We start from the raw sequence: 26,521 nt of genomic DNA, 5'->3' as shown, positions 1-26,521 counted from the left end.
AAGGAAGTTCTCAGAGCTTTGAAGGCCTGTTTGGGCCAACATTTCACATACCAGGAAATGAAGTAAACACTGATGTTCTGGCCAAGGGAAGGACACCCTGCGCTAATGGCTTTCACATTTTCCAGTAGGATAGCTAGTTCAGATCGCTGCAGAGAACACTGACGGCTAGAGCTCCTAAAAATGAATGACTCCGTATGGATTAGGAGTTTTGAGAGATAGGACGATGCTTCTTTTTATTTGACACTTTGAAGCTTCATGCAATGCACACATAAAAATAACAGCCAACACATGCGAACAGTTATGCTGTCACAAACGGTTAGCAGTTATGACAAACTGCACATTTAGCAGTGGGTGTGTGTTTAGACTGGGCCGAATCCTGTTCTGTCTGCGTCGGGAAATGTAGGTGCTTTATTGTGTCTGGCTCTTTCATGCTGGACATTAAATAGGCTACGTGTTTACAGACAGAGACAGAGTTTACACATGAGATTTACTGATAGAATACAGAGGTTTTAAACATGTACATGTATTTATAAGTTCAGGCTATGTCAGACATGAAATCTGCATTTTTAAATATTGGTACTTTATTATATCTGGACATAAGCCTGAACTCTAAGAAATGGGCTAATGTGCTAAGGCCTAGTTCAACGCATAGGGATCATTCTAGTTTTAATCAAATAGAGCTTTTGTGAGACACAGTGTAAAAAAATAAGGAGCGAGTAACAGTTTTGGAAATACTTGAAACATAATTGTAACACTTTTACGTGGAAGTAAAGTGAACCAAACCAGGCTAAATTTGGCTGTGTACTGTTATTTAGCAGACGTGTGTTTTGTTGCATGTATACAGACATGGACATATATAAATATATATATATATATTTATAGGTTGTAAACATATAACAGTGGCTGTAAGCGTAGGCTATGTTATATAATTAGACCTCACTGTGAACTGTTGGTATATCTAGCTGTAAGACTTGCACCATGGCCTAGTTTTATTTTGTTAGTTTAGTTCAATTAAATTAATTGTTAGACTACAGAAACACCGCTTCCATAATTTTAACACTCAAGCAAATCAAAACAATGCTAATTTTCTTTAATTTCATTAATTTTCTTTAATTAATGTAGATTGTAAACACTAAGTAAACATATGTTAGATGCTCAGTCAGTAGTGTTTAATACAGGTGTTTTCTCATATCTGGACATAAACCATAAACCTGAGCACAAAAAAATAGCCTATCGTGCGCCAAGGCCCAAGATTTCATTTCATTGTTAGAATAGAGAAGGGATTTCTGACGTAACGTGTGTAAAATTGTTTTTAAATAAATAAATAAATAAATAAATAATAATAAATTAATTCATGAACTGTAAACAATTAATACATAATGTCAGCACTTCACACAGCAGACCGAGACACCGCTAAATCTCTGCGCACAGTTCTGTAGCGGAAGTGTTGCTTCGCCGCGGAGAAAGACTACATTTCCCATGAGGCCTCATCAGCTGCTCTGGCTGCTGGAAGGGGGAAGGGGAGCCGAGATTGGAGGGAGACGAGCGAGCGAGCGAGAGAGAGAGAGAGAGGTAAAATAATGCGATTTTAATAACTCGCTCGCGCCGGGAAAAGTGGCTTAAGCGTTAAAGAGCATATTTATTCGCGGTTTGCAAAGAAGTCGTTGCAGCAAACGTGCTGAACTTGCGCGACAGCAGCGGAAAACCCGGGGTAGATAGCGTTAGCCAGTTAGCCCAGATTGGTTGCCAGCCAGCGGGTTTAAGGCACAGAGCAGGAGAAGGCGACCAGTTCTGCGTTGTTTATTATTTTAAAGCTGGATCTGGGAGGTTTTGCGGGTTTTCCTGAAGGCGTGCGGTGCAGTGCACGCGGCTGATGCGTGTCAGTGTGGGGTTTGGTCAGTTTGGTCCGGTCAGTGTGCAGAGAAGTAAGTGGGGTTAAGTATAGCTGCAGACTGATGGGCAGCTGCACAGCGGGCAGTGCTGGTGCCTTTACTGGGCATCTCTCTGTGCCAGCGCTCCGCTGCTGACTGGGTGGATTTCCAGGGATCCACCAGATCCCTGGTGCCTCTTTGAGTCCTGGCCAGCCTGGTGGTGTTAGTGGAAGCTGGGGGGCTGGGGGGCTGGGGGGCTGGAGGGGGGTGCAGATGAGATGTTCGCTAGTTTGCATGACTGACAGTAGGGCAGTTGGTGGGGCACCTGTGAACAGGGTGGGGGGCATTGCTTTGTGTTGGGTGGTGGTTTAAATGCTGATCGATGGAGATACGTGGAATATCAGTGGGAGAGAGTTGTTGCGTTGTATTGATTTTATTGTAGTGTTGGTAGAGGCTGGCAGCAGGTGACGTCACCTCTACACCCCCCCCCCCCTCCTCCTCCTCCTCCTCCTCCTCCTCCCATTCAAACAGTGCAATAAGAAAGGGGGAAAGAGTCAGGGGGAGGAAAAAGGGGGTTTATCTCTTAGGATAACTCGTGCACGTCCAGAGAAGAGGTGACAGCTGGATTAACCTGGTTATGGAGGTGATTTGCGAGCTGATTTTGATCCGTTTCTTATTCGAGAGAACAGGGATATGCAGCTTTAGGTAGATGACGTCACCTCCAAGATGCCTCTGCATGCAAGGGCAGCTCACAATTTGTGGACTTGCTGAGCATAATGCTAAGCTGTGCTGATGCACTGAGAGGTTAGACCACTTTATTAGTCTGTCTGATTAAATCAAGGCTTTAAGAAAATCAATACTGTATGTTATGTTATGACTGTACTGTTTTAGCGTGATGCTATTGTGTCAGCACCGTAACGCCAGCAGTAGAAATGGCCTGGTCGCTGTAGTCCAGCTCTGAAATATGCATAATAGACTTTCACGCTTATTAACATGGCTCTTCAGTCTGTTTGCAGATGCCTTCCCGTGCTCGTGGGCTGACGCCTTTGTTCCTCTGGTGAAGAAGAAGAAGTGAAAGGCTGCGAGGAACTCCCATCCTGCTGACGGCTCAAGTTCGGATCTGGGTTGCCAAGTACGACTTGGCACAGCTTGGCACCGACCAGCCATTTAGCTTCTCCTGTGCCAAATATCTGCCCTCTGTGATTTGTGCAGCTGGGACAGCCAGTGTACCAGCACTGGAAATGCGCTTCTACCTGCTGAGATCTCATTGGCTCATTTGGCCCCTGGTGGCACCGTGAAGAAACCCAGAGCTCTCGTTCATCAGCTTGTTGACTGGCTCCAAGCAGCCCTGCGTTACTGCCTCTGGTAAGACAAGGCAGGGCCTAGTGAATCGAGCTGATCTCAGGTCACTGGACTGTCCCAGAAGGCTCGGCTCCAGGTAATGCTTTGTCCGCTCCCACCTGTTCAGTGGCGAATCCAAAGAATGCTTGCTGCCCTGTAGCCTCTTCTGACAGTGGCTTGATTGACAGTGCTGGATGGAGATATGACGAAGATGCCCTGTGGCAGCACTGTCCGTGTTAAATGGGGAATGGTTGCTAGTGGCTCGGGTCGCAGCAGGGGCGAACAGTAGCAGGACTCCGGGAGACGCGTGAGGATTCAGGCCATGGAGGGGGACGTCGCAGTCACAGTCTACACAGAGGTTCGTATGACTTTGGTGAGCTTTGGTGGAGTCCAGACTAGATAACGCATGTGTCCTCCTGCCCAGTGAATGTGTGTTAGGCATTTAAAAAGGTGTGAGATGTGATGGAGAGACAGCTAGTGGGTGGGAACTGATCATTACAGAGCTTAATTTTGTAATGATCATATGATCCACACCCTCACTCTGACAGACTGTAATACACTACAGGAAGCGTAGGGGGCGCTCTATAATGCTCTATAATGTTCATATGATCCACACCCTCACTCTGACAGACTGTAATACACTACAGGAAGCGTAGGGGGCGCTCTATAATGCTCTATAATGTTCATATGATCCACACGCTCATTCTGACAGACTGTAATACACTACAGGAAGCGTAGGGGGCGCTCTATAATGCTCTATAATGTTCATATGATCCACACGCTCATTCTGACAGACTGTAATACACTACAGGAAGCGTAGGGGGCGCTCTATAATGCTCTATAATGTTCATATGATCCACACGCTCATTCTGACAGACTGTAATGCACTACAGGAAGCATAGGGGGCGCTCTATAATGCTTTATAATGTTCATATGATGCACACACCCTATTCTGACAGACTAATACACTGCAGGAAGCAGGCGGCGCTATGTAATGTTATTACTCTGTAACTACCATTAGTGTGATGGTACTTACTGAGTAATAAGGTAATCTGAAGATGAGCAGTCTGGGTTTTGGGGGTTTGAAGTAAAGGTGCTGTAGCTGGTATCTAATGACAGAACTGGTGTGGCCGCTCCAGAGCCATAAATCAAGCTAAAGGGTTCCATGCTGTCACAGGTGACTTACAGTGTAAATGGCCTATTAGGTCACAGTCTGCGCAGAAGGATCACATCACCGCCTTGTGCAAACACACACACTCCACTCAACCTTTCCTTTATGCACCATTATCTGCTCCTCACGACACGTCTAACACAGACATGATTCACACACTGTAATCAGGGACAGAACTGCACTAGTAGACTAGACCTTCAGTGCGACATGCCTTCTGATCGGCTGCGGAAATGGTTAAACTCTTTAAACAGTTACTATAACGTGTCATATATAATATATGGTGTGAATATATCTGTACATACATTTTCTGTTTAAAATATAAGCAGTAAATCTAATAAGAGATCTGTTTGTTTTTCAGGGCTCGAATGGTTTTCAGCAGGAATGTCAGCAGACAGAGGATCTAACCAATGGCCACTCCAAACACACACCTGTAAGAACCATCCGTCAAAGATCAGTTTAACAACTTTAATAATATTTAATGTTTTAAAAAAAAAAAAGAAAAAAAATTTATTTATGAGGCATATGATAAGAATTCATATATAGATGTATATATATATATATATATATATATATATGCTTTAAACATATATATAATAAAAGAAAAATGTAAAATAAGCATTGTTTTAAAATTATAATTATTAATTAAATAATTAAAAGTAATCAAATTAAACAATATTTACATCTGAAATAAATGCATTTGTGTTTATATAGTAGGAAGTACTCATAATTTATTAATTTATCCTGTTAATTCATTTGTTTATTTTTTACATTTTAGTAGATTTACTTTTTAAACAGATTTTTGTACATTAACTCGTCACCTTGTGCAGAAAATATAAATGTCAGTGCAAAGAAAAATCTGAAAGAACTAAATGAAATCTACACTATTCCTTCATTATAAACATTGAGGGCCTGTTTAATGATAAAACAGCTCTGACATGGGACTTTAGTCTAAAACTAGAGTTTAATCCCTGTCTACCAAACCAGTCCTGAGTGTTTTAGCCCCTGCTGGTGTTTTTTACTGCGGACCGGAGTTCCTGTGTAGTGTGTAATTTCCCCTCTCAGTGCTGTGGAGAGAGAAAGAGACGCTGTTAGAGCTGTGATTTCTGACTGCAGCTTTCGGTTTCCACAGATGCTGAATGGACTTCCTCCAGGTAACGGCATCAAGGAGAACGGCAGCGTCAACGGCAACTCTTATCTCAAATCCGTCCCGGTGAGTGAGCGGCTGAGTGATGAGTGTACCCGAGTGAAAGCGTTAGATCAGGTGGGTCCTCGGCTCACAGTGTTCAACCTGTTGCAGATTTCGGCTCTAAAGCAGAATGGCCTTCTGCAGTCTCTGACGGCGGCGGGAGATCAGACTAAAGCAGAAGGTAAATATCCTCACATGCTGTAACCTGTAAGAGTGTTTGAACAAATACAGAAATCAGCCTGAAGAGCTGCTGGTTGACTGACTGATGAACTGTGCATGCGCTCTCTGTTCTCCCTCACTTTTGTAAAATTCTTCAGTGGAAGTCATCAGTAACACGACACACCTGGAATACCATACCACCTGCTGGCAGCCAGCATAGCAAGCTCCTGAAGTACCATAGCAACCACCTTGCAACACAATAGGACCCATCTAGTAACCATTTTGTAACACCAGACCAACCACCTGGAATATCATACCGGCTGCCTGGCAACCATCTACCATAGTATACCAACCAATACCATAGTAACCACCATGCAACACCCAGCAATCACATATCAACACCAAAGGCACCACTCTGCAAGTCTAGGTCTCTGCAGGTTGGAGTAGTGGGTGTTTTGTAAGCCTGTCAGGTGTATAAAAAGGACAGGGGGTGTGTCAAAAGGTGGGTGTGTTGACAGCAATACATTTACATATATGAAACATATATTTGTATAAATGAACAAATATCAAACAAATATTGAATTATATATATCTACTTATTTAATCATTATTAGCCGTAGTTAATACAGTGTATATGCAATCCTTTCTTGACTGTAACTAACAGCTTTTGTGGCCAATAGGAGTAAACTTTTGTCAAACCCACTCTCTGGTCTGTAGAGACTTGCGTCTTTCCATCTGGGATACCATTAAAACTGCTGTGCAACCACTTAGCAAGCCCAAAGCACGCACCTGAGATACCACAGCAACCCCCTTGCAACATTATAGCACCCATATACTTATACACCCAACACCAGAGCAGATGAGAGAGTGCCATGCCAACCACTTACCAAAAACATGCATCACTGTGTTGACCATTTCAGCAGCAGCCAATCAACTGCCCAGATGTGGGAACTGCTTAAGCTGCACATCTTACTGCATTATTCCATTAGCATATTTAATTAACAGTGTTATAGGTGGATTATTGGACTTTTTGTCAAACTCAGGCCTTTTTGATCAGCTGTAAAAATAACAGTCGTGGCTCTGATTGTGCCTCTTGGCTGAGACTTTTTTTCTATGCTATTTAAAGTTGATTACACAGCTACTTGATTAAGAAGTTAATTATGTAATTAATTCCATTTTCATTTGCACTTTTCTCACGTGTATCAAGGAGTGATGAGTCAGCAATAAATCAAACTCCTTTTGTTATCACTAGTGATAATAGTAATAATGACGTGTGTGTGTGTGTGTGTGTGTGTGTGTGTGTAGAGGTGAACTCCGAGCTAGAGCGTGCGCAGCAGGAATGGGACGCCCTGGAGAGCATCCAACCAGGTGAGACCAGTTACCTCACCCCGTCTCCATGGCAACAGCATCCCGTGGGCCGGATACGGGCCACATTACATCAGCGTGACTCGGCACGCGCCTCCACCCCGGAGGGAGCATTACCTCATCGGAGGAAACGGGTATTGTGGGAAATGCGTGCGCGGTCCCACTCTGCTCTCGCAGCCTCTCGCTCTCCTTCGCTTTGCGTTCCTCCTCTTGGATCCTGACCGATCTGCCTTCTACGTTACCTGTTGCTTAAGAATATAGACCTGGTGAATTTGAGGTGAAATCCATGGCACCGATAGCTCCAGGCTTTTGTTGCCATAGAAACAGCGAGGGCTGTATGTATCTTTTTGGAAAATGTTGGAAAAAGCCTCGACTTTAAACAGTTGAATTCAGTTGAGACTCCGGACAGAGCGGCCAGGGCGGTTTAATGAGGGCTGCAATCGCTCGCTTGCTTCACTGTCACCATAACAAACCGTTCTGGGATGCCAGATAAGCTCTGCTATGTCAGCACCTGGTCACGAAATCTGTTGCCTTCATTTTTTACATTTCTTATTTATTAATAAAACAACTTCTCCACTTCGTTCAAGTGGATGTTTTTCTTTTTTTTAGTTGTATTTCATTGTATAATTTTCTGTCCATATAATTTTTTTTTTTTTTGAAAAAAGATATCATAATATCAAAATGATATTATTGCAAATCAGTAAAGTAACATGAAACACAATTTGATGAAATTAGTAGTTAATGACTTCCTGTGATTTCCTGTGCAGTTCTGGTGGAAGATCTCACTCCCTCCGCTCTGATCTCCTTCAACGAGGCCCTGCAGCACTTTCAGACCACAGACCTAGGGGACCTTCTGGTAAGTAAGTGTGTGGGTGTGTGGGAGCTGCACAATGGCATTCGTTAATTTACAGGAACATGATATGTGATCTGCCACCACAACACTGTGCTCATCACTCTGTACATGAACTAAAAGGAACTAGGTTTCAGTACAGTGACGACCCCAACAGACTGGAAAGGTCTGGTTTTAGTGAGAACAGTGCCAGTAGAGCAGTCATCTGGCTCAAGGTACTAGCAAACAAGGCCATTAAGCTAGATAAAGAGAGATAGAAGCTGTGCGTCACTGCAGAAGAGGCTCCAGCTGCCATCTAATAAAGAAGATTGTATTTAGCTAAATATTCTTGAAGTAACCCTGTGGGGGTCTGTAGCTGCAAGGCAGATCATAAGATAAGATAAGGCAGGTCATAGTCGCTCGCTGTCACGTTCTAATTACAGTATGAGATTTTATATTATTTGTAATAATTGTGAAAAACTGTGATCCAGTAAATTTGTGTTTTAAGATGTGAGCAATCTCTCCAACAGAAGAACATTCAGCCAACCATTCGCAGAACGGGATTGGCTGCCATCACTCACTTCCTTTTTGGGCCGCCACGACTGCATAAAGAGTTGGTGGAGGAGAGGGACCTGGTGTTCGCTATCGCTCAGTGTGAGTTTCACCAGCATCCACCTCCAAACAAAACCCACAGCCCTGCTGCACACATTCATCTAATACTGAACAATACTGAATTATTCATAATGGGTACTGAATAATTCATTGTAGACACTGAATAATTCATAATGGATACTTTAATTATTCATAGTGGATTCTAAATAATTCAGAGTAGACCCATAGAATAATTCATAGTGGACACTGAATTACATGTGGATATTTTGAAAATTCATAGTAGACACATCAAACAAGTCATAGTGGATATTGAATAATTCATAGTGGGCGCTGAATAAGTCGTAGTGGGCGCTGAATAAGTCGTAGGATGAATGACTGGATAGGCCAGCATTTGATGCCGTTAAAGAACCTGAGTTTAAACCGGGTTCTCATTTTTGTTCAGGTTCTCTGGATAACAGTCAGCCGGTGCACATGCGTGTGCTCCAGACCATCTACAGAAAACTGACCTGCACCCGAGCGGACTGCCCCCGCTACGGCCCACACTGGGAAAATGTCGGCTTCCAGGGTATGGGGGGACGTTATTAAAATATTATTATTAATTAATTTATTTATTTTTTTAATTATTACATTTTGTACATGTCTTTTTTTTTTTTATAAAGTATGTATGTGTTTATGCAGGTACAGATCCTGCTACTGATCTGAGAGGGACAGGTTTTTTGGGCCTGATGCACACTCTCTACCTGGTCATGGATCCAGAGACACTACCACTTGCCAGAGACATCTACAAACTCTCTCAGCATCCAGTGCAGGTAACACCATACACACACACACACACACACACACACACACACACAGTATTTGGTAGGAATATTCTGAGCTTCTTGATTTTGTAAAATCAGTCCTGTGTTCTCTTTAGTGGCCAGTCTTCATCTCCTGATTGATAAATCTACTAATGTGTGGAATTGTCTTTTGTAATTCCAGAATTTTCCGTTCAGTGTGATGTCCATCAATATGACCCGCATCGCCCTGCATGCACTCAGGGAGGAGGTGCTATCCAAGTGAGCGCACAACTTTCTTAATCTCACAGCTAGAGGGAGGGAGCTACAGGGTCTCAGTTTTGTAGAATATATAACAACCAGTTTAGCTTATTAAAATCATCAGCTTTTGTGTTTCAGATATGAGAAATTTCATAAAGATACACATTGTCACTCACTAGAAACCTTAACTGTCATTTTTCACATTATTAGAATATTTGATAATGAATAGAATATGATAAATGGACCAATAGAAATGTTTAAAAATGACCTGGGCTAGATGGACTTGGACCTCCTATGGGGAAGTTGCAGACTTTGGAGAGACATTCACATTGTCTACTTATTTGTGTGTATTTATGTAAAATGCGTAAGAAGGGGTTTCTCCATAGCAATAAAACAGTCTGTTGCTTTGTGATGTCACACAGGGAGTGTAACCGACGGCAACAGGTTGTAGGAGTACTGAATGACTTTTACGTAGCAACGTTCCTTCATCTCTACCAGCTGTGGAAGAGCCAGAAGAAAACGATCTCGGACTCCGGCTACGTGCTCAAAGGTGCTCAAAGACTTGTGTGCTTCATTTCTGTCATGTTTACGTTTGTTTTCTGTGGCCACTTTATCAGAAACCCCTCACTTGTAGCTCCTCCTTGCTCGTGTAGAGTTAAAGACTGAGTGGAAGCACAGGGTGGGTGTTTCTAATAAAGTGGCCGGTGAGTAGAAGGACAAGGTCAGTGTTTCTAATAAGCACCAGGTAGGGGGTTCTAATAAAGTGGCCAGTGAGTGTACGTACGTTATGCAGCTGTCGGCGTCCTCTGTTTTCTCATGCAGAAGTGGAGCTCCATGCCAAAAAGAACCCCAAGCAGGTCCTGAGGCGCCTTGAGACTTTCCTACAGGAACGCCGCACAGGGATTGGCCACCGGACGTCACCTGACACGCTGTCGCATAGTAACCCGTCTCCTGGCGACAGGGAGTCCCGTGTGAGCAGCCAGGGAGGGAAGGAGGGAAAAGAGATGAACTTTACTGGGGTTTGTGAACTTCCTCCAGAGATGGAGGGAGAGGCCAGACTTATCTGAGAGAGAGAGAGCGAGAGAAAGAGAGAGAGAGAAAGACACACACACACACACACACACACACACACACACACACACACACACACACACACACACACACACAGTGAGCGTATGAGTGTGAAGACACACAGCGATTACTGAACTCCACACTGTTTGAGGAGAGTGTGGGATGATTTAGGCATGCACTTAGCATCGTGCTAATTGGTGGGACATAAGCTCTAATTTAAGCTAAGCTACATTAGCCTCGTAGCTCCAGTGCAAGACACAAACTTGAGACACCAAACCTTAACGTTAGGTTACATTAGATTTTTAGGATGAAATGAAATGTGTGTTAGCCCAGGAGAAGAACACTAAACTGTGCTCCAGGACCTTACAGAATGCATGGTCTACACAACACCCTCTCCCTGGCGCTCTCTCTCTCTCTCTCTCTCTCTCTCTCTCTCTCTCCCCCTTCACTCGTTCGTTTCCCAGTTCAGACTGAAAGACACATGTGAAGCTCCAGCTGTAGTGTTAGAAAACCTTACAACCGTCTGATTGCTGTTTACTGAGGTACCCAGTGGCTTCTATACGCTCTCTCTGGAAAAGGCCAGTCTTTGTAGTTGGCAGATGTTCGAGTTTGATTTGTTGATTTGTGATTTCTAATATTGTAAAACGTTCCAGTCACTTTATGTTAGTGGGCGGATTTGTGTAAAAGTAGAAGCAGCCTGTTGGACAGAACCTGGGATTTGTAGTGTAGGTGTTGTGATCAGCACCTTGCCGTTGACTAATGATAATGGGTAGAAATAATGAGGGAGGAATGTTTGTGTTGAGGTGGTCTGGATGTTTTCTGAGCACAGGCCTGAAGAATTGCTTCAAATCAATCAAATTATATAACTAAAGGAGAATTCCACTGATTTTTTTTTTTAAGTTATGCATAATTTAGTGTCCCAGACTTCTACTGATCTCTATACAGTGGTGATGAATGGAATCAGGCGCCGCTAAGATACAGCCCATATTTTATTTCCTATCCAAGCCCACCAGAGTCTTCTGAATTTAATATGAAATGTGGTTGCTGGGGAAGTAGAGGAAAATCTGCAAATAAAATTAAAAATGTAAATTTGGGACTATTTCACACACACCCCTTCCAACTTTTTTCGGAATTTTAATTAGAATAATAATAATATGTTTTAGACCCATGTCTGATGTCTCAGGCAATTACACTTGGTGTAATTACTTCCTCTAAAGGAAGCTTTTAGAGGTTCAGACCACCACTGTGGACCATTCCCACTGCGTTTCTCCAGAAACTCTTCATTGGAAAAAAGTGGAATTCTCTTTTAATCACATAATAAAACAATGAATATTCAAATTCGATTGGGAATAAAAGTGGGAACTTCATACATAATTAGGAACTTTTAACGGGCGTTTCTAGATGTTCATCCAAGGTTTGGGGGACTATACAGTCTCTCCACTTTGGACCAATCAGGACATCATACTAAATGTGTTGGTAAGGGTGACTGGGTTCATTGGAATTAGCCTGGCGTAGCAGTGAGTGTGAATACAAACAGATCCAGATCCAGAATCTCTGAGCTTATGTAGTTATTTGAATGTTAAGTTGGTGGGAGTGTTGATCGAGAACGCTGGAGCTCTGTTTGTGCAGACATTGGTCGTTGGTGCTTGCGTTACTCAGCACTGTTTAGATAAGCTACAGGAGTCCAAAACAGGAAGCAATTTTCCTCATCCGGACTCATTTGGTCCTTTCCGTGGGGCAGCTGTGCCATGATAAGACTAAATAACTCGGAGGCATTTAGATTAGGGTTTTGTTCTTGTCGTGTAGTTTACCAAAGAGTCTCTTGACTTTAAAAGGAGACATGGGGAATGTTAGTAGGTGTGGCCAGGTGTGAGCGAGCTCGTACGATCAGTTACTGTGTGTTTTGTCGGAGTGTGTGATCAGCCGGCCCGTTTAAATCTCTCAGACCGACCATCTTTACTGCTGTGTTTCTTCTCTGCTGATATTGTTTCCAGTTGTTTCCAGTGGTAGAGTGTGATTTTCTAAGAGGTGCCCAAATTGGGGGTCTCATGCTACAAACGATATAGCATATAGCTACATATTGCAGTTGTGATACAATATATTAGAAACACCTTCAGTAATTGTTTTACATTATTATTAACTAATTAAAAATATATATTGAAGGATGTGGATCCCTTATTTTAGATAATCAAGGATACCCTCCGGAACTCAACTACAGCTGTGGCCACATTTAAAACACACTGTGATTGGTTAGAACTAGTTGTCAGAATCATAAAAGGCCAATATTGTGATGGTGGTTATTAAATCGATAATCAGTGTGTTGGGCAGTCCTCCTCCAAATTGTCATCAGTTTTCCAGAATTCATTTTTGGAGTTACATGTATCCTGGAAATGGATGCTGGACGGTTGGAAATACTGCAAAAAAACAAAAGCCTTAAGATTGTATGTTAGAGTTTTATTCAGGTTGGATGTTGTTTGGAAAATAGGATGTCTGGGCTTAAAGTAATAAACTGAAAGGAAAGAAATATAGTCAATTTAATAAAATTATATAATGCATAATAAAATGATATAGTAACCTGAAAATAGGGGACTTTCCCTGCTTACACTACCATTCAAAAGTTTAGAATCGCTTGTCATATGAACAATTACTGTTATTTTATTCAGTTTAAACGCCTAAAATGCGGATTGTAGAGTTTTAATATATTAGATTTTTTTGGAGAGACCAAAAAGTTAAATGTTCAATTAAAAATTAAAATTATCATATCTTTACATTTTTCTTAATGTTATTTTTGTATAACACAGTTCTTCTTTGTCTCTTTTGGACACCTTTACCATTTCATCCTACTAATCAGTTAAAGCTGTGACAGTTAATGGCAGTACAGTCCTAAAAGTGTCATGGTATTATTTCATACATGTTATTTTTTTTGTTTGTTAGGGTTTGTTTTTTTTAAGAATGATTCCAGACCTTTGAACACTAGTGTATAGTAAATTTGTTTAAAAAAATAATAACATGAAAAATTAGACATGCAAATACATTTGTAAAAAAATAATAATATTCATATTTGATGTTGAGCCAAGTTAGATTAATACACATAATAGCTGAGTATTGTTACTTGAGTTGTGAAAGTGCTTGGGCCCCGTGGGTTGCCAGATTTGAGTGAATTGTCAGGTACATGCTGTAACGTTTAAGATAGTTTAGGAAATCCACACTCTGATGTTGTTAGCATGTCAGGTAGCGCTAAAGATGTAGCATCTTAAAAAAAAAAAGAAAAAGAAAATCGACAATGTTAATCTTGGTACAGTTTGTGTCTGTCTGTCTGAGTTGACCAAGTCCACCGTGGTTTTGTATGAGTTGAAAGTGAGGTGTTTTCTGAGTTCTTCTTGTTTTGGATTTGACACATGGATATATAAGTTCAGTGGATGTGTATTAGGAGTCCTGTCACTTTTGGCCAAGTTAGTTTTAGAAATTTAAAAAAATCAGGTGCATTTGTTTATATTTGGAGTGATTTAGAGGAGCTGCAGCTTCTTACCCAGAGAAGAGAGAATGCTGTGGACGTGCCCCATTACCAGTAAAGCAGCTCCAGTATCTGAGCACTGAGAGGAGAGTTATTTTGATGCAGACGAAGATTAATTTAAATATTCTATGCTGATTAAACTGGACGTAAATGTGGTCACCAAACCTAATCAGCCATAACATTAAAACCACCTGCCTTATATTATGTAGGCCCCCCTCATGCAACTCAGACAACTTTGGTCTGTCAAAGAATGGTTTCCACAAGACCTCTGAAGGTGTCCTGATGTGGTATCTGGCACCAGGACTAATGTTAGCAGCAGTCCTTTACGTTGTGAGGTGGGATCTGCAAGGATCCAAGTTCCTTCCTTGAAGCACTCTTTGTAGGTACTGACCACTGCCTGCTGGAAAGTGGAATAACCCACAAGACCTGCCTGATGTTTTGGAGATGTTCTGACCCAGTCATCTAGAACATCACAGTCTGGTTCTTGTCAAAATGTCTCAGATTCTTAAGCTTGTCCATTTTTCCTGCTTCATCACTTTCCTTCATCACCTTCAAGAACTGACTGCTCACCTGCTGCTTAGTTTATCCACCCCTCGACAGGAGTCACTGGTACCAGATCATCAGTGTTATTCACTTCACGTGGTAGTGGTTTTAATGTTATGGCTGAGAGGTGTTATATTCACTCTATAGTACTGAAAAGGGCTTTTTTTGTCAACAGTGGAACCCTTTTTGGTGCTATATAGAAACATTATTTGAAGGTTCTATAAAGAACTATGTACTGGAGGTTTTCCTTGTATCCGAGGGACCATTTAAGCATCCTAATGGTTCTTTGAGATGTTGCAGTTCCATACAGAACCATTGCTTTTACTAAAGAACCTTTTATTTAGTGTGCATCAGTTATTACTTGACCTTCTCCCTGTTTTAAAGACTGGTGACCATTTATTTAGGAGCTGTATCTCAATTTGAGAGACACATATTCTAAAATTGAGGTTCTCAAACTCTCACACTGCTCCTACAGTCCAATGAATTCCATTAGGATCTGTGTTCAGGACTGTCAAAGGCACGGTTTGATCAGGAAACAGAATGTTGCTAACCATAAGTGAACACTAACAGCCAGTAGTTAGCATTATGCAAATGACATTGTGCTAACTGGTGGCTACCAGCTTCCATGTACTCTTAGCCACATCAGCAGGTTGGTTAGGGTGTTTCTTGGTGCGTTAAATGGACGATATGTGGCACCTTTTCAGCTTATCCTTGATTGTTTATTAGTGGTGTGTTGTGTTTCAGAAGAAGGGCTGCTGTGTGTGAATGAATGAAGAGGGGTGTGTGTGTGGGTGTGCGTGTGTGTGTGTTAGAGAGACGGAAACAGAAGATTATAGTGATTGTAAACGATGGCTGGGCGTATTATGCATAACTCAAACTGCAGATGCTGTAGGTTGTTCTATGCGGAGGAAAGCAGTGAGTAGCACAATATAAAGGTCTGGTGTGTTTCCTGCAGTAATCTACCTAGCTTGAGAATGTATATGTATGTACACTAAAAAAAACAAACAGAAGCACTGCGAAACATTCACATCTATATATTTCTATAGGCACCGTTAGTGAGGAGTATATAGTCTTACACGCAAACAGACTCGCTGGATGACGTTTTTAACAATCCTTTTTTTTTTTGATGTTCAGATGAAAATATTATTGTGGCTTCTGGGTTTGGCTGTGCTACCGTGAAGTTTAAGAGATTTAGTTTTTTTTTGTTTGTTTGTTTTTTGGGTTTTTTTTAAACTGTCAGAAAACTCATTCTCTCTCCTATGGCACAATGGAAGATTTGTTTGGACCAATCGCACGAGTACTGAGCTCTTTGACCTTTGACTGATGTCACTTTTTGCCTTCGGAAAGAATCCATTCCAGATGTGCGTGCGAGGATTTGGTCCCTTGAAATCAACCAAACTGTGTCGAATAGAATCCGATTCAGTCTTGCACTTCGTTTAAAAGATATTGAAAGATGTTTTATTTTTTTGCCTGTATGGTCCCTCAGAGCATTTTATTGTTACCCTGATTGTAGAGGCCCTATTTTATAATGAGAATATATTTCAGAATATATGCGATTGTACAGTAATGTATTGTATGGAGGATAATAAATAAATAAATGCAAATAAACTATTACACTGCCTGATTTAATGTGTTCTTTTCACACAGCAGCTACAGACTGTTTATAATAGGGGTGACATTTTCACTATACACAATATTTATTGCCAAACTGAAACAATTATTTAAATGTTTTCCCAGACTGAGTATAATAATTTCAATATTTCAATATGCTGCACTTAAACCAGTAATTAGTCAGTAAATGTAAATGTGTAATTGATCAGTGTTTTTAATGTTGTCATACTGCCCACTAGTTTATAAACAGTAACTGTTTACTCTATTTACTCAGCGGACATTGTAGTAATGTGTAGCAATTCCACCTTTCCCATGACAAACTAGGGTTCGATTCCCCCGGCCTGGCAAACACCATACTACACCATGTAGTCCTTGAGTCCTTGAGTGAGACTCTTTACAACTCTGCATTCTCCCACCTGTGTAACATGATTTACATGTAAAAGCTCTGGATTAGATTGCCATTCAAATTGCTGTAAATGTGCACTGCACATTTTTTATACTTTTCCTTGTTTCAAGCTGTATTGATTGACCAATGAGGCAAAATGATTTTAAAATAAAATATTTTAGTGTATAAAGAGAAGTTGATTAATTGTAATTAATATTTGTACAATCTTAAAATAAGAAATCTAAGACATTTTGGCTACATTTGAGAGGAGTTCACTTTCTAAGACATGTTTGCAGTGTTGGCTAAAGGTAAACGTTAAAATCGACTTACTGTATTGGTTGTCAGCTGTGTGTTTGAAGTGTAATGGCTCAGGCTAGCCACTAGGGGGTGACTCACGTCTAATAGGCGCACAAGAACCACATGCTGAGATTCATCCTGGAAAACTAATCTTCTTTATGCTGGATTTTCTTTCTTTCATCTCTTCTAGTTAAAGGGGAATTCCACTAAACAAACCCGGCCTAATTAAACAGTTAAGATGTAAACAAAGTCATTCAGAGTGGTCTCTCTCTGTTTCTCATGTTCCATAGTAAAAGAAACCAAACTCCAAACCACCTCCCTCTGATGGGACTATGACTAAGGGGGGCTGGGACTTCACTACAGTGACTAAATGTTTGAAACTTATAGAATTAAAATTGCAAATCAGCTCCAGTAGCATCAACACAACTTCACTTCTCAGTGAAGACACCAGTTCTGATTTATTCTGGTTTAAATGGGAAGAAGTGAACAGTCATTCGGCGTGGGTTTGGTATGAACCGCTCTGTTCTGGAGAAGCTGACTCAGAACTGTTCACAGTGGTGATGAATGAAGCTCTAAAAGTTCTTCACCTAATGGTGATGAAGACGCTGCCTGATGCCAGAGACACTGTTCTACCAGAGTTCTGAGAAGAGTCTGTTGAAATGAAACATGCTTGTGGTGGAGGGATACATGCAGGGTGTTGTGTGGCAGGAATAGTCCCCAAAGTGAAGAGTGCATTTGCAGATTTGCCACAATTTACCATCAACAAAACTTAGAGGTCACGTGAAGGATCACTGGTGGGTTTGGATAGTAAATAAAATATGGGCTATATCTGTGTTGTATTAATGCCGGCCGATGCTTGGTTGAGTTCACCACCACTGTAAAGAATCCAAATCTACACAAGAACAGAATTAAGTGGAGTGTTTTTGTAATTCTTGTTCCTGACATAACTGAAACCAGCCTAGTCCAAGTGAATTGCATGAAATCAGAGCTGAAAACTGCACAGTTCCAACTGTTTAATCTGGAATATTCTGAGTTTCTCCATTTAGCCCTGAAACATCAGCGTTGAGCTGTGTGCAGACACCCTTCACTGATTTCCTGAGTAGCTTGTGCTCCTTTGGCTCGTGCTATCTTGGCTTATTCATTTATATTTCAGATGCAAACCTGCTGCTTTGGCACACACACACACACACACACACACACACACACACATATACAGGCTCCAGCTAGCATGAGGTAGAACTACACATCCAGACTTGTCTCTTGGGACGTTTAGAGAAACCTAAGAGTTTTTCCAGGATCTTGTGAATTAATGGAAGTTTGATTGGAGGTTGGAGAAGGCCTAGGGAACAGTACAGTTAGTTAAAAAAATAAAAAGAATATGGGAGAAACATGCTGAAGATTTCTTCACTGTCCGTCTATACGCCCCCCTGCTAGAGTGATGAGTGCTCAGCTGGCATCGTAGACGGACAAACAAGAGGCGTGGGCCAAAACAGCTGATCTGCTGTGTGTGTGTGTGTGTGTGTGTGTGTGTGTGTGTGTGTGTGTGTGTGTGTGTTGTGGGATTTTATAGGTGACGTTAACCAAATGTGAATATTAATGCAATGCTAAATCTTTTTATTGTCTTTGTAATTTTAGGGAGCAGGGTCATATTAAAGCATTCCAGGCTCTAAGTTGTATCAGCTAAGTTAAATGAACACATGTAGATAACTATGACTGTCTTCACAGTTACTAACTAAAATAGAAGTAAATGTTGACTTTATTGTAAAACTACAATCTTTAGGTAACTACAATGACCATGGTTTCTGATGTAGATAGCTACCTTACTTACTTACCTACCTTAACTTCACAGTTGCTCGCTAAAATTGATTATTAGCTCAGGTTTACTTCAGACTTCTTAGATAAAATAGATTTCTAGCTTCTGTGTGTTTACTTCAGAGTTGCTCGCTAAATGGATGGATAGCTATGGTTTATATCAGTATTATAGCTCCAGAGTTCTATGCGTTGCTAGCTAAGGTTTACATCAGCGTTCTTAGCTAAAATAGTTTACTGGTTTACTTCATTAAATTAAAATAGATGAAGTTACATAGATTAGTAAAACTTTACTTCAGAGATGCTGGCTAAAATGGGCAGCTATAGCTAAAGCTGAGCTCCCCTGTAGCCAGGCCTGTGGACTGCAGCTCCTAAAGCCCACTGGGTTATTACCAACGCCAGTGTGATGACATAGGAGTGGCATCAACAAGCAAATTATGGAATACCCTCTGTGGATGTGATGGTATCAGGCACTCATCTGGATCTCCTTATCCCAAAGAGGTCTGCAAACACGGTCTCCAAACTGTCTGGACAAAAAAAAAACACAATGAAATAACAGAAGAGACTTGGGCCTAAGGACATCACCAGATTCCCATTTAAACACACCCACACAGACTAGGGAGACATTACAGAGTCGGCTGTTACATCTTAAAGTGACAAAATCAAGTTCACACAGTTTACTCCCCTTTCCTCAAACATAGTCAGTCTGCCGAGGCATGTCTTTAATTAGCATGGTGCTAACTGTAGGCCTAAAACACCACATATGTGCCTTAAACCGTGTGGTGTTTAGTAATCTCTAATTCTCTCATCTCAATTCAGAGAGCAATTCAATTCACACATTTTCAGAAATGCAGAAAGTTCTGCTTCTTTATATTCTATTTTGGCGCTATGAGGCTAATATTGCAAGAAAGTAATTGAAGCTTAAACTGAATGATTAGCATGGTGCTAACTGTAGTCCTAAATCATCACAAACTGTATAAAGGTAATTAATCATCTTTAATAGACTTGTTTATGTCTATGGACTGAAGTACAAACAAAATTCAGGCTTCAGTTCAGTTGGCTGCTACTTTAGCCATGCTAAGAACAGCAGTATTTCAGTGCTGCTTATAGAGAGTTGCTCAATTCAACAAACGTCCCTGAATTTAATGTAATTTTGAGTCTTTAAATGATCACAGGAACACACTGTATTTACAAGTAATTTAGTTTTTTCTTTATAAAGTACTCTTTACTGGGTCTTGCAGATAAATAGCTGTCTACTATATCAGGGTATCCATTCACACTGAACCCCTTGCTGTTGAATTATTATTAGATACCGAGATTAAAGGTTTTATGTTTTAAAGGAGATTAAGACACACTTCTATTGTTAAACATGGACTAAAGTACAGACACAACAGTAGCTATGCTTCTACACTTCAGTCCATGTTTATAGATAATAGTGAGTTATACAGTGTCTGAAACCACATAATCAAATCTATTAGAGATTACTGAACACCTCCACGCGGTTTGCCATGATTATAATTGGTACACATTAGCTTCTATCACTTGTTAGTCTTGTAGCTCCAAGGTTAAACTAAGAACGTAAATATAACAAGCATGTATTGACTACATCTGGGGGCTTGGAGGGAAAACTGTGTACATATTTGTGAGTTTTATTTTTGCCAAACTATCACTTTAAAAATACCAGAAGAAGGAAATACTTGAAGAAAGTGCCAGATTCACCCATCTGTGTGTGATCAGAGTTCCAGATGTGTGTGTGTGTGTGTGTGTGTGTGAGTTAGGAACGTGCTGCTAAAGCCATCGCCGTGCCCCCTCCACCACCACCATCCTCACACAGGCCTTGCTCCAGCGGAAAAGAAAACTTCAGCGGATTCCTCCCTCGCTCCAGTGTGGTGGCCCAGATTCCCTCCGTTCTGAGCTTCCATAGACCAGGATCTGAGTCAGATAGACATCAGTGTTTCCATGATTATGCAACTAAACGTACCGATGGTTCTCTGTTGGGACGGGTGTAGCTTTCAGGAGGCTGGACAGAGGGACATTAATCACAGCAGTAGAGTGAGAACCCATGGAGATGGACAATTCAGGTCCAGAAAGTAAAGATTCAGCCCAGGATTTTGTTCCAACTGACCTGGACCTGGACCTGGCCTGAGCTGAGCTGCAGCAGAGCTGTCCAGGCAGTTGGAACAAAATCCTGGGTGGGATTTTTACTTTTTCTCTACCTGAATTTTCCACACAGCAGTACATGCTTCTCTTCAGTTTGTTCTCTTTATTGCCCTCATTCATTCTCTCTCTCTCCCACTCTCACCTTTCTCTTTCCTCCCTTTTCCTCTGTGTCCCACCTTTACTTTTTCCCTCTCTTGTTCCATTTTTCCTTATTTTCCCTCTCTCTTCCGGTCTCCCCCCTTCTTACATTCTTTTCTGTCTCCCACTCGTATTCGTTGGATGAGATTTTGCCCCAAACATCTTAAAGTTTGTGGACACAGCTCTATCAGCCAAATGTACTGGATGAGCTTCAACCTGAAACAACTGTATAGCAAAGTTCTGGCACCCTACTTCCTTGCTAAGTTTGTGGACACAGCATTATTATCCAAACGTGTCGAATGGGCTTTTGCCTGAAACATCTTTTGAACAAAAGTTTTGGCACCCTACTTTTTAGGCAAAACTTTCTGGACACAGCTCTATTCGCCAAACATATTGGATGAGCTTTTAAGCAAAAGTTTCTGGACACAGCTCTATAAGCCAAACATTTTGAATGAGCTTTTGGACCAAATATCTTTTGGGCAAAAGTTTTGGCACCCCACATTTTAGCCAAAACATTTTGGATACAGCATTATTAAGCAAGCCTTTGGGCGAGCTTTTGCCTGAAACATCCTTTGAGCAAAAGTTTTTTTTTTTTACTTTTTAGACAAACATTTCTGGACACAGTTGTACCTTGACCTAGCAACACCTTAGCAACCAACACCTATATCACAGCAACACTGGTGAGCTGCAATCACACTCGCACGTTCTGCAGAAACTGAACTCTCTAGTTTATTTTTCACTCGCTTTTGGCCAATCTCTCTTTCTCTCCTCTCTCTTTTCTTTCTCCCATTTTTTTTTTTCTTTGTTTGCCAGTGTTTGACTATTCGTATTTTTCTCTTGCTCCATGCCATTTTCTCTCTCTCTCTCTCTCTCTCTCTCTCTCTCTCTCTCTCTCTCTCTGTTCTAAATGATTTTTTCACTTCTCTCAGTTTCCTCACAATTGTAAATGAATGTGTTTGATAGGAAACAGTGCTGATGTGTATGTGTGTGTGTGTGTGTATAAATCCTCCCTCACGTCCCCAAACTTGCCTCGCATTAATGAGAGGAGTACAGTGCCGTGTGCAGAGTGCAGTGATCCAGCTTTTTTCCTCCATTTGAACCCTTAGAGCCGTCTGGTCAATAACCCCCTCTTCCCTCCTCCCTCTGTTTTTACTGCTCTCTCTCTCTCTCTCTCTCTCTCTCTCTCTCTCTCTCTCTCTCTCTCTCTCTCTCTCTCTCTCTCACTCGCTTTCTTTTTTCTTTTTTCTCTCCTTATTTTTTTTGTACCAGTTTCTCCCCGCTACCCTATCTCTCCTCCATTCTTTCACTGTATTTCTCCCTTTCTCGCCCCCTCTCCCCTCTCTCCCTGTGGTTACTCATAGGTCAGACTGCGGTCAGATGAGTCTGCAGTGCTGAACTTAATCTGGGCTCAGATGTGGAGTGTGTTTTATTGGGTTATTGTGCATTACATTGTGTTAATCATGTTAATTTCAGTCATGTGCAAAAGTTTGGCCCCCTGGTCAAATGACATGTATAGTAAGTAATAAGTCACATCCCTCAATACTTAGCAATTAGTAATTATCCCTTAATAATTGTACATATGTATCCTGATATATCTTATAAAACACACTGACACACTGATGTAAAGAGTTTTCCTCAGCCCTCATTATTTTAGAACCAATCAAAGCTTGTTGGCTAGTGCGCCCCCTAGTGGTTCCAAATTCAGTTCAGCTGTGTCTGTAACTCTGCCTCTAATGATGATGAAATAATTTTTTCCTCCATTACAGCTGTGTTCAAAAGCCTAGGCTACAGCTGAGATAGGCTTTATTCTCGGCCGCTATGTCATCGATGGCTGTTCCAAAGTATACCCTTCATATACAGGCCTCTCGAAAGACAGCCTACGCTTGGAGCGATTTCGAGGACATGACTGATGTTTCCTTCCCGGCACTTGGTTAGCCACAGTTCTTTGTGCACAGACAATGTGAAGAGAAATAAACAGCACCACGAAAATGGCATAAAAGGGATCCTTCAGAGTAGAGTTCATTAAAAAGTTTTTATCATTAAAATTAATTTATTTCTGTTCCATTCATAGGCTAATAAGAAGATTCTTAATATGACAGTCCCACCGAGGACCTGCTCCACCTCAGCTGCGGCCTAGACTTTTAAACTTTGGAGGGTAAATCTACTCCTGTATAATACTGAGTAGTTTACAATGACCTAGCCTTGCTCAGCCAATCTGCTGCTGAACAGGGGTGCCCAAACTTTTGACATTACTATACTCAGTTGTTTGAGCTGGTTGTTTTGAATTGTCCTATATTGTGAAAGTGCTTTATGTATGATATATGAAATTATGATACATTACATTTTGTAGTCTGTGTTCCTTTAAATACTTTATATTTGCTGCTTGTAGCTCTAAACGGTTTTAAAAAGTGTGTGTGTGTGTGTGTGTGTGTGTGTGTGTGTATTACTGAGTGCGAGATGAATGAGGTGTCTTTTCCACATTGTGTTTTTGTGTGTTTCCTGTCGCCCTGGGACTACAGCACAGCCATGCTCAGCGATGGACGCTGGTCTTTCAGAGGAAACAGTAAATCCATTCCAGAAGATGGAAGGAATTTTCTCACATGGAAAGGAAAGATTAGACTCATTCAGTGTGACGGCATGGTTCTGTCACTGGTTCTGCGAAGGTTCAGCCTATTGTTCAGTGTTTTGTTAAATGCACAGTCCAGATGAATCCTGAATTGAAATGGAGGGCAAGACTCAAGACTTCTCTGGGAAACTTTAGTCTTACTGTGATGTTTGTTTTTACAGGAAGTGTTTCCTCCTTCAATGAACATCAAACATGTCTGGTCTCTTTCTGATGATAGGTGATATTTTAGGATAGTTGGAGACATCTTTACTCATCTTGTGGTCTGCTGTCAGGCTGACCCTGCTAGGATGGTCTGACCTGGCCATATTGGCATTTGTTCCAATTGTAAATGATTTAGCAGACAGTGGAAATGCTGATTTCTAATTATTCTGAGATCTTTTTAAACCCCTTTCCAGACTGCATCTACAACCTCCGTTCAACCTTCTTTTGCCAACAGGCATACAGGCGTGGGCTAGAGGTGTATAAAGCCCCCCAGCATTGAGGAGCTGTGGAGCAGTGGAGGAGCTGTGTTCTTTGGAATGATGGTGGAGGAGCTCCATCCAGTACTTTTGGGATGGGTTGGGGTGTTGGGGATGATGAGGTGAGGCGGTGATCATCCATCCAACATCCTGACTTCACTATGGCTCCTTTTGCTGAATGCAATCAAATCCTTACAGTAATGCTCTCCGAAATCTAGTAGAAAGCTTCTTCCCTGGACAGTAGAGACAGTTACTCCAACAAAAGCAGGATTAACTATTTACAGTACTCTGAGTTTCGAAATAAACAATGGATGAGGAGGCGTCCAAATACTTTTGTCCACATAGCGTCTTTGCACGCTGCACTGTGCTGCAGCCCGCGCGCACATCACTCTCGTTTAAAATTCAAACTCCAACGGATTTAACGGTCCGCTGAGGTAAACGGCGCGGGAGCTGCTAGCCACTGCTGAGGTAAACGGCTCTCTCGGCTTAAACCTAGCTAGCTAGCTATCCTAGCTGCAGAATCACTCACCTAGTGCTAGCTATATCCTACCCACAGATAAATGACGAAAGTGTCCTGTGTAAATAACTAGTTTTATTAGTTCCAGCTAATTTTAATATGTGGCCACGTTAACGTTTTCTGACAGCGAATTTAGCTAGCTAGCAAGTCGAGTGCTAGTGAAATAGCTCATCAGGTCAACGCTATCTGGCTAAGCTAGCTATAACGCTATCCGGCTTTCCTAGTGTAGTCCTGTTCTAGGTGTTTCCAAAAGACCAGTATCTTAGCAAACAAACGTGGACAGCTAGCACTAGCTAGTGTAAATGGTAGCTAGCTTGCTAGTTAGCTAGCTAGCTAACTAAAGCAGCTAGTGTTATTTGGTAGCTAGCTAGCTAGCTAGCTAACATTCTTTTAGCTGGCTAATTTTATCTTTAGCTAAGTAAAAATGTGCAGCATGTAGCTAGCTAGCTAATACTAGCTAGATTAAAGTCACATTTTTAAAAAGGTGAAGGTACAGGTATAGCGAGAGCAATTGTGCTTTGCAATTGTGAAATAAATAATAAAAAAAACATGCTGCTAATCATCATATACTGTTATTTTTTATGCCTGATTTCCACATAGTGCTAGCTATATTTTTTAAATTGACTAGACCTACTGTCTGTAGATAGTACTAGACTCTGCCTTTATTCCTAAAGTGGTCATACCACAGACCTAAACATTAAAACAATGTTAGATACATAGATAGATCAGTAGCAAAATCAAACAAGAGAGCAGCATAATAAAGGCACTTAAAATAGTAGCAAGGAAACAGTAAACCTGACTATAAATACAGCTATATTAATAAATACAGCTATAATATACATAATATAACCCAATTATATAATAAGAAGTACTAGAAAAAGTGATTGCAGTACAGTAATCACATTAATATAATGTAATATACAGAATGAATTATGTGTAATGTAACAGTGCAGTAACTACATTAATATAATGTAGTGATGTAAGGCATCCTGGGGTATCAGTACAGTATAAGTGATAAACAGTAGAGTTTTAAAGTGGCAGTGCAGATGACAGAGTAAAATAGATCACTGACATAAAAATATAATAGTGGTCTGTTGTCTTGTACGATCCTGTGATTTTGAATTCAGCTCCACATAATTTTGGATGAAACCTGTGCAAACAGCTGAATAATCCTTCCAAAATGCTTCGAAACACTTCACATTATTTTGACTAAAATTGTTGATAAATGGCTAACTTGTGTAATGGGAAACATCTGACTCGTATTCCTAAAGAGCAAGAATTCTTTCATTTTTTGCCAAGTTCAGGCTTAATCTTCAGACGTCCTCACATAACTCAAACCCTGGCCACAACTACAGAACAGTCTGCAGATTAGGTGCACCTTGAGTCTAGACCTTCAGACGGACAAAAGTATGTGTTGTAGTTAAAAACAGTAGCAGCCTCAATAGTGAGTTATATAGCGCCAGAAACCGTATGATCAAGTCTATTAGAGATTGCTGAACACCTCCACACGGTTTGAGGAGGAGTGTGTGATTAGGCGTAATTTAATAGGTGGGGTAGCCTTGTCATTCAGGTGTAAAATTAAAGAAGCAAACATTGGATGCTGAGCATTTCTTGGCTGAATGAATACATTTCTGTCTTTACATTTAATCATTTAACTCTGTTTACTTTTCCCTCGTGAGACTTCAGACTTTTGTTTAGCAGTGATTTTCCTGCTTCACCTTCTGGCTCTGCTCAGCGTTTGGGCTGAAAATCATCTTCTGTTTATTCAGCTGACTGTCTCAGCACATCACAACCTCTCTCTCTCTCTCTCTCTCTCTCTCT

At 41.1% G+C, this 26,521-nt stretch overlaps 1 protein-coding gene across 3 annotated transcripts; it reads left to right on the top strand.

The window, feature by feature from the left end:
* The first annotated feature begins 1,514 nt into the window (after positions 1 to 1,514).
* elmod3 (ELMO/CED-12 domain containing 3) lies at positions 1,515 to 16,313 on the top strand. 3 transcript variants are annotated; one of them, XM_072682561.1, is made up of 14 exons: positions 2,250 to 2,675; positions 2,877 to 3,309; positions 3,401 to 3,570; positions 4,742 to 4,813; positions 5,513 to 5,593; positions 5,681 to 5,750; positions 7,034 to 7,096; positions 7,861 to 7,949; positions 8,453 to 8,576; positions 8,977 to 9,099; positions 9,213 to 9,343; positions 9,516 to 9,592; positions 9,994 to 10,121; positions 10,394 to 16,313. In XM_072682561.1, exons 3-14 carry the CDS (start codon positions 3,535 to 3,537, stop codon positions 10,636 to 10,638), a joined length of 1,239 nt encoding a protein of 412 aa, XP_072538662.1. In that variant the 5' UTR covers positions 2,250 to 2,675; positions 2,877 to 3,309; positions 3,401 to 3,534; the 3' UTR covers positions 10,639 to 16,313. The 3 variants fall into 3 exon arrangements, with proteins under 3 accessions (XP_072538660.1, XP_072538662.1, XP_072538661.1); XM_072682559.1 differs by lacking the exon at positions 2,250 to 2,675 and adding an exon at positions 1,515 to 1,572 and having other exon boundaries at positions 2,877 to 3,570; XM_072682560.1 differs by having other exon boundaries at positions 2,250 to 2,514; positions 2,877 to 3,570.
* The last annotated feature ends 10,208 nt before the right edge of the window (positions 16,314 to 26,521 follow it).

Source organism: Salminus brasiliensis, chromosome 6 (genome assembly GCF_030463535.1).
Source record: "Salminus brasiliensis chromosome 6, fSalBra1.hap2, whole genome shotgun sequence".
NCBI lineage: Eukaryota > Metazoa > Chordata > Actinopteri > Characiformes > Bryconidae > Salminus > Salminus brasiliensis.
This window is presented reverse-complemented; position numbering and strand designations above follow the sequence as displayed.

Coding starts and splice junctions, on each gene's coding strand:
- elmod3 (XM_072682559.1), top strand. CDS start 3,535: ATGGAGGGGGACGTCGCAGTCACAGTCTACACAGAG. Junction 3,571..4,741: donor CAGTCACAGTCTACACAGAG/GTTCGTATGACT, acceptor TTTGTTTTTCAG/GGCTCGAATGGTTTTCAGCA. Junction 5,594..5,680: donor CTTATCTCAAATCCGTCCCG/GTGAGTGAGCGG, acceptor AACCTGTTGCAG/ATTTCGGCTCTAAAGCAGAA.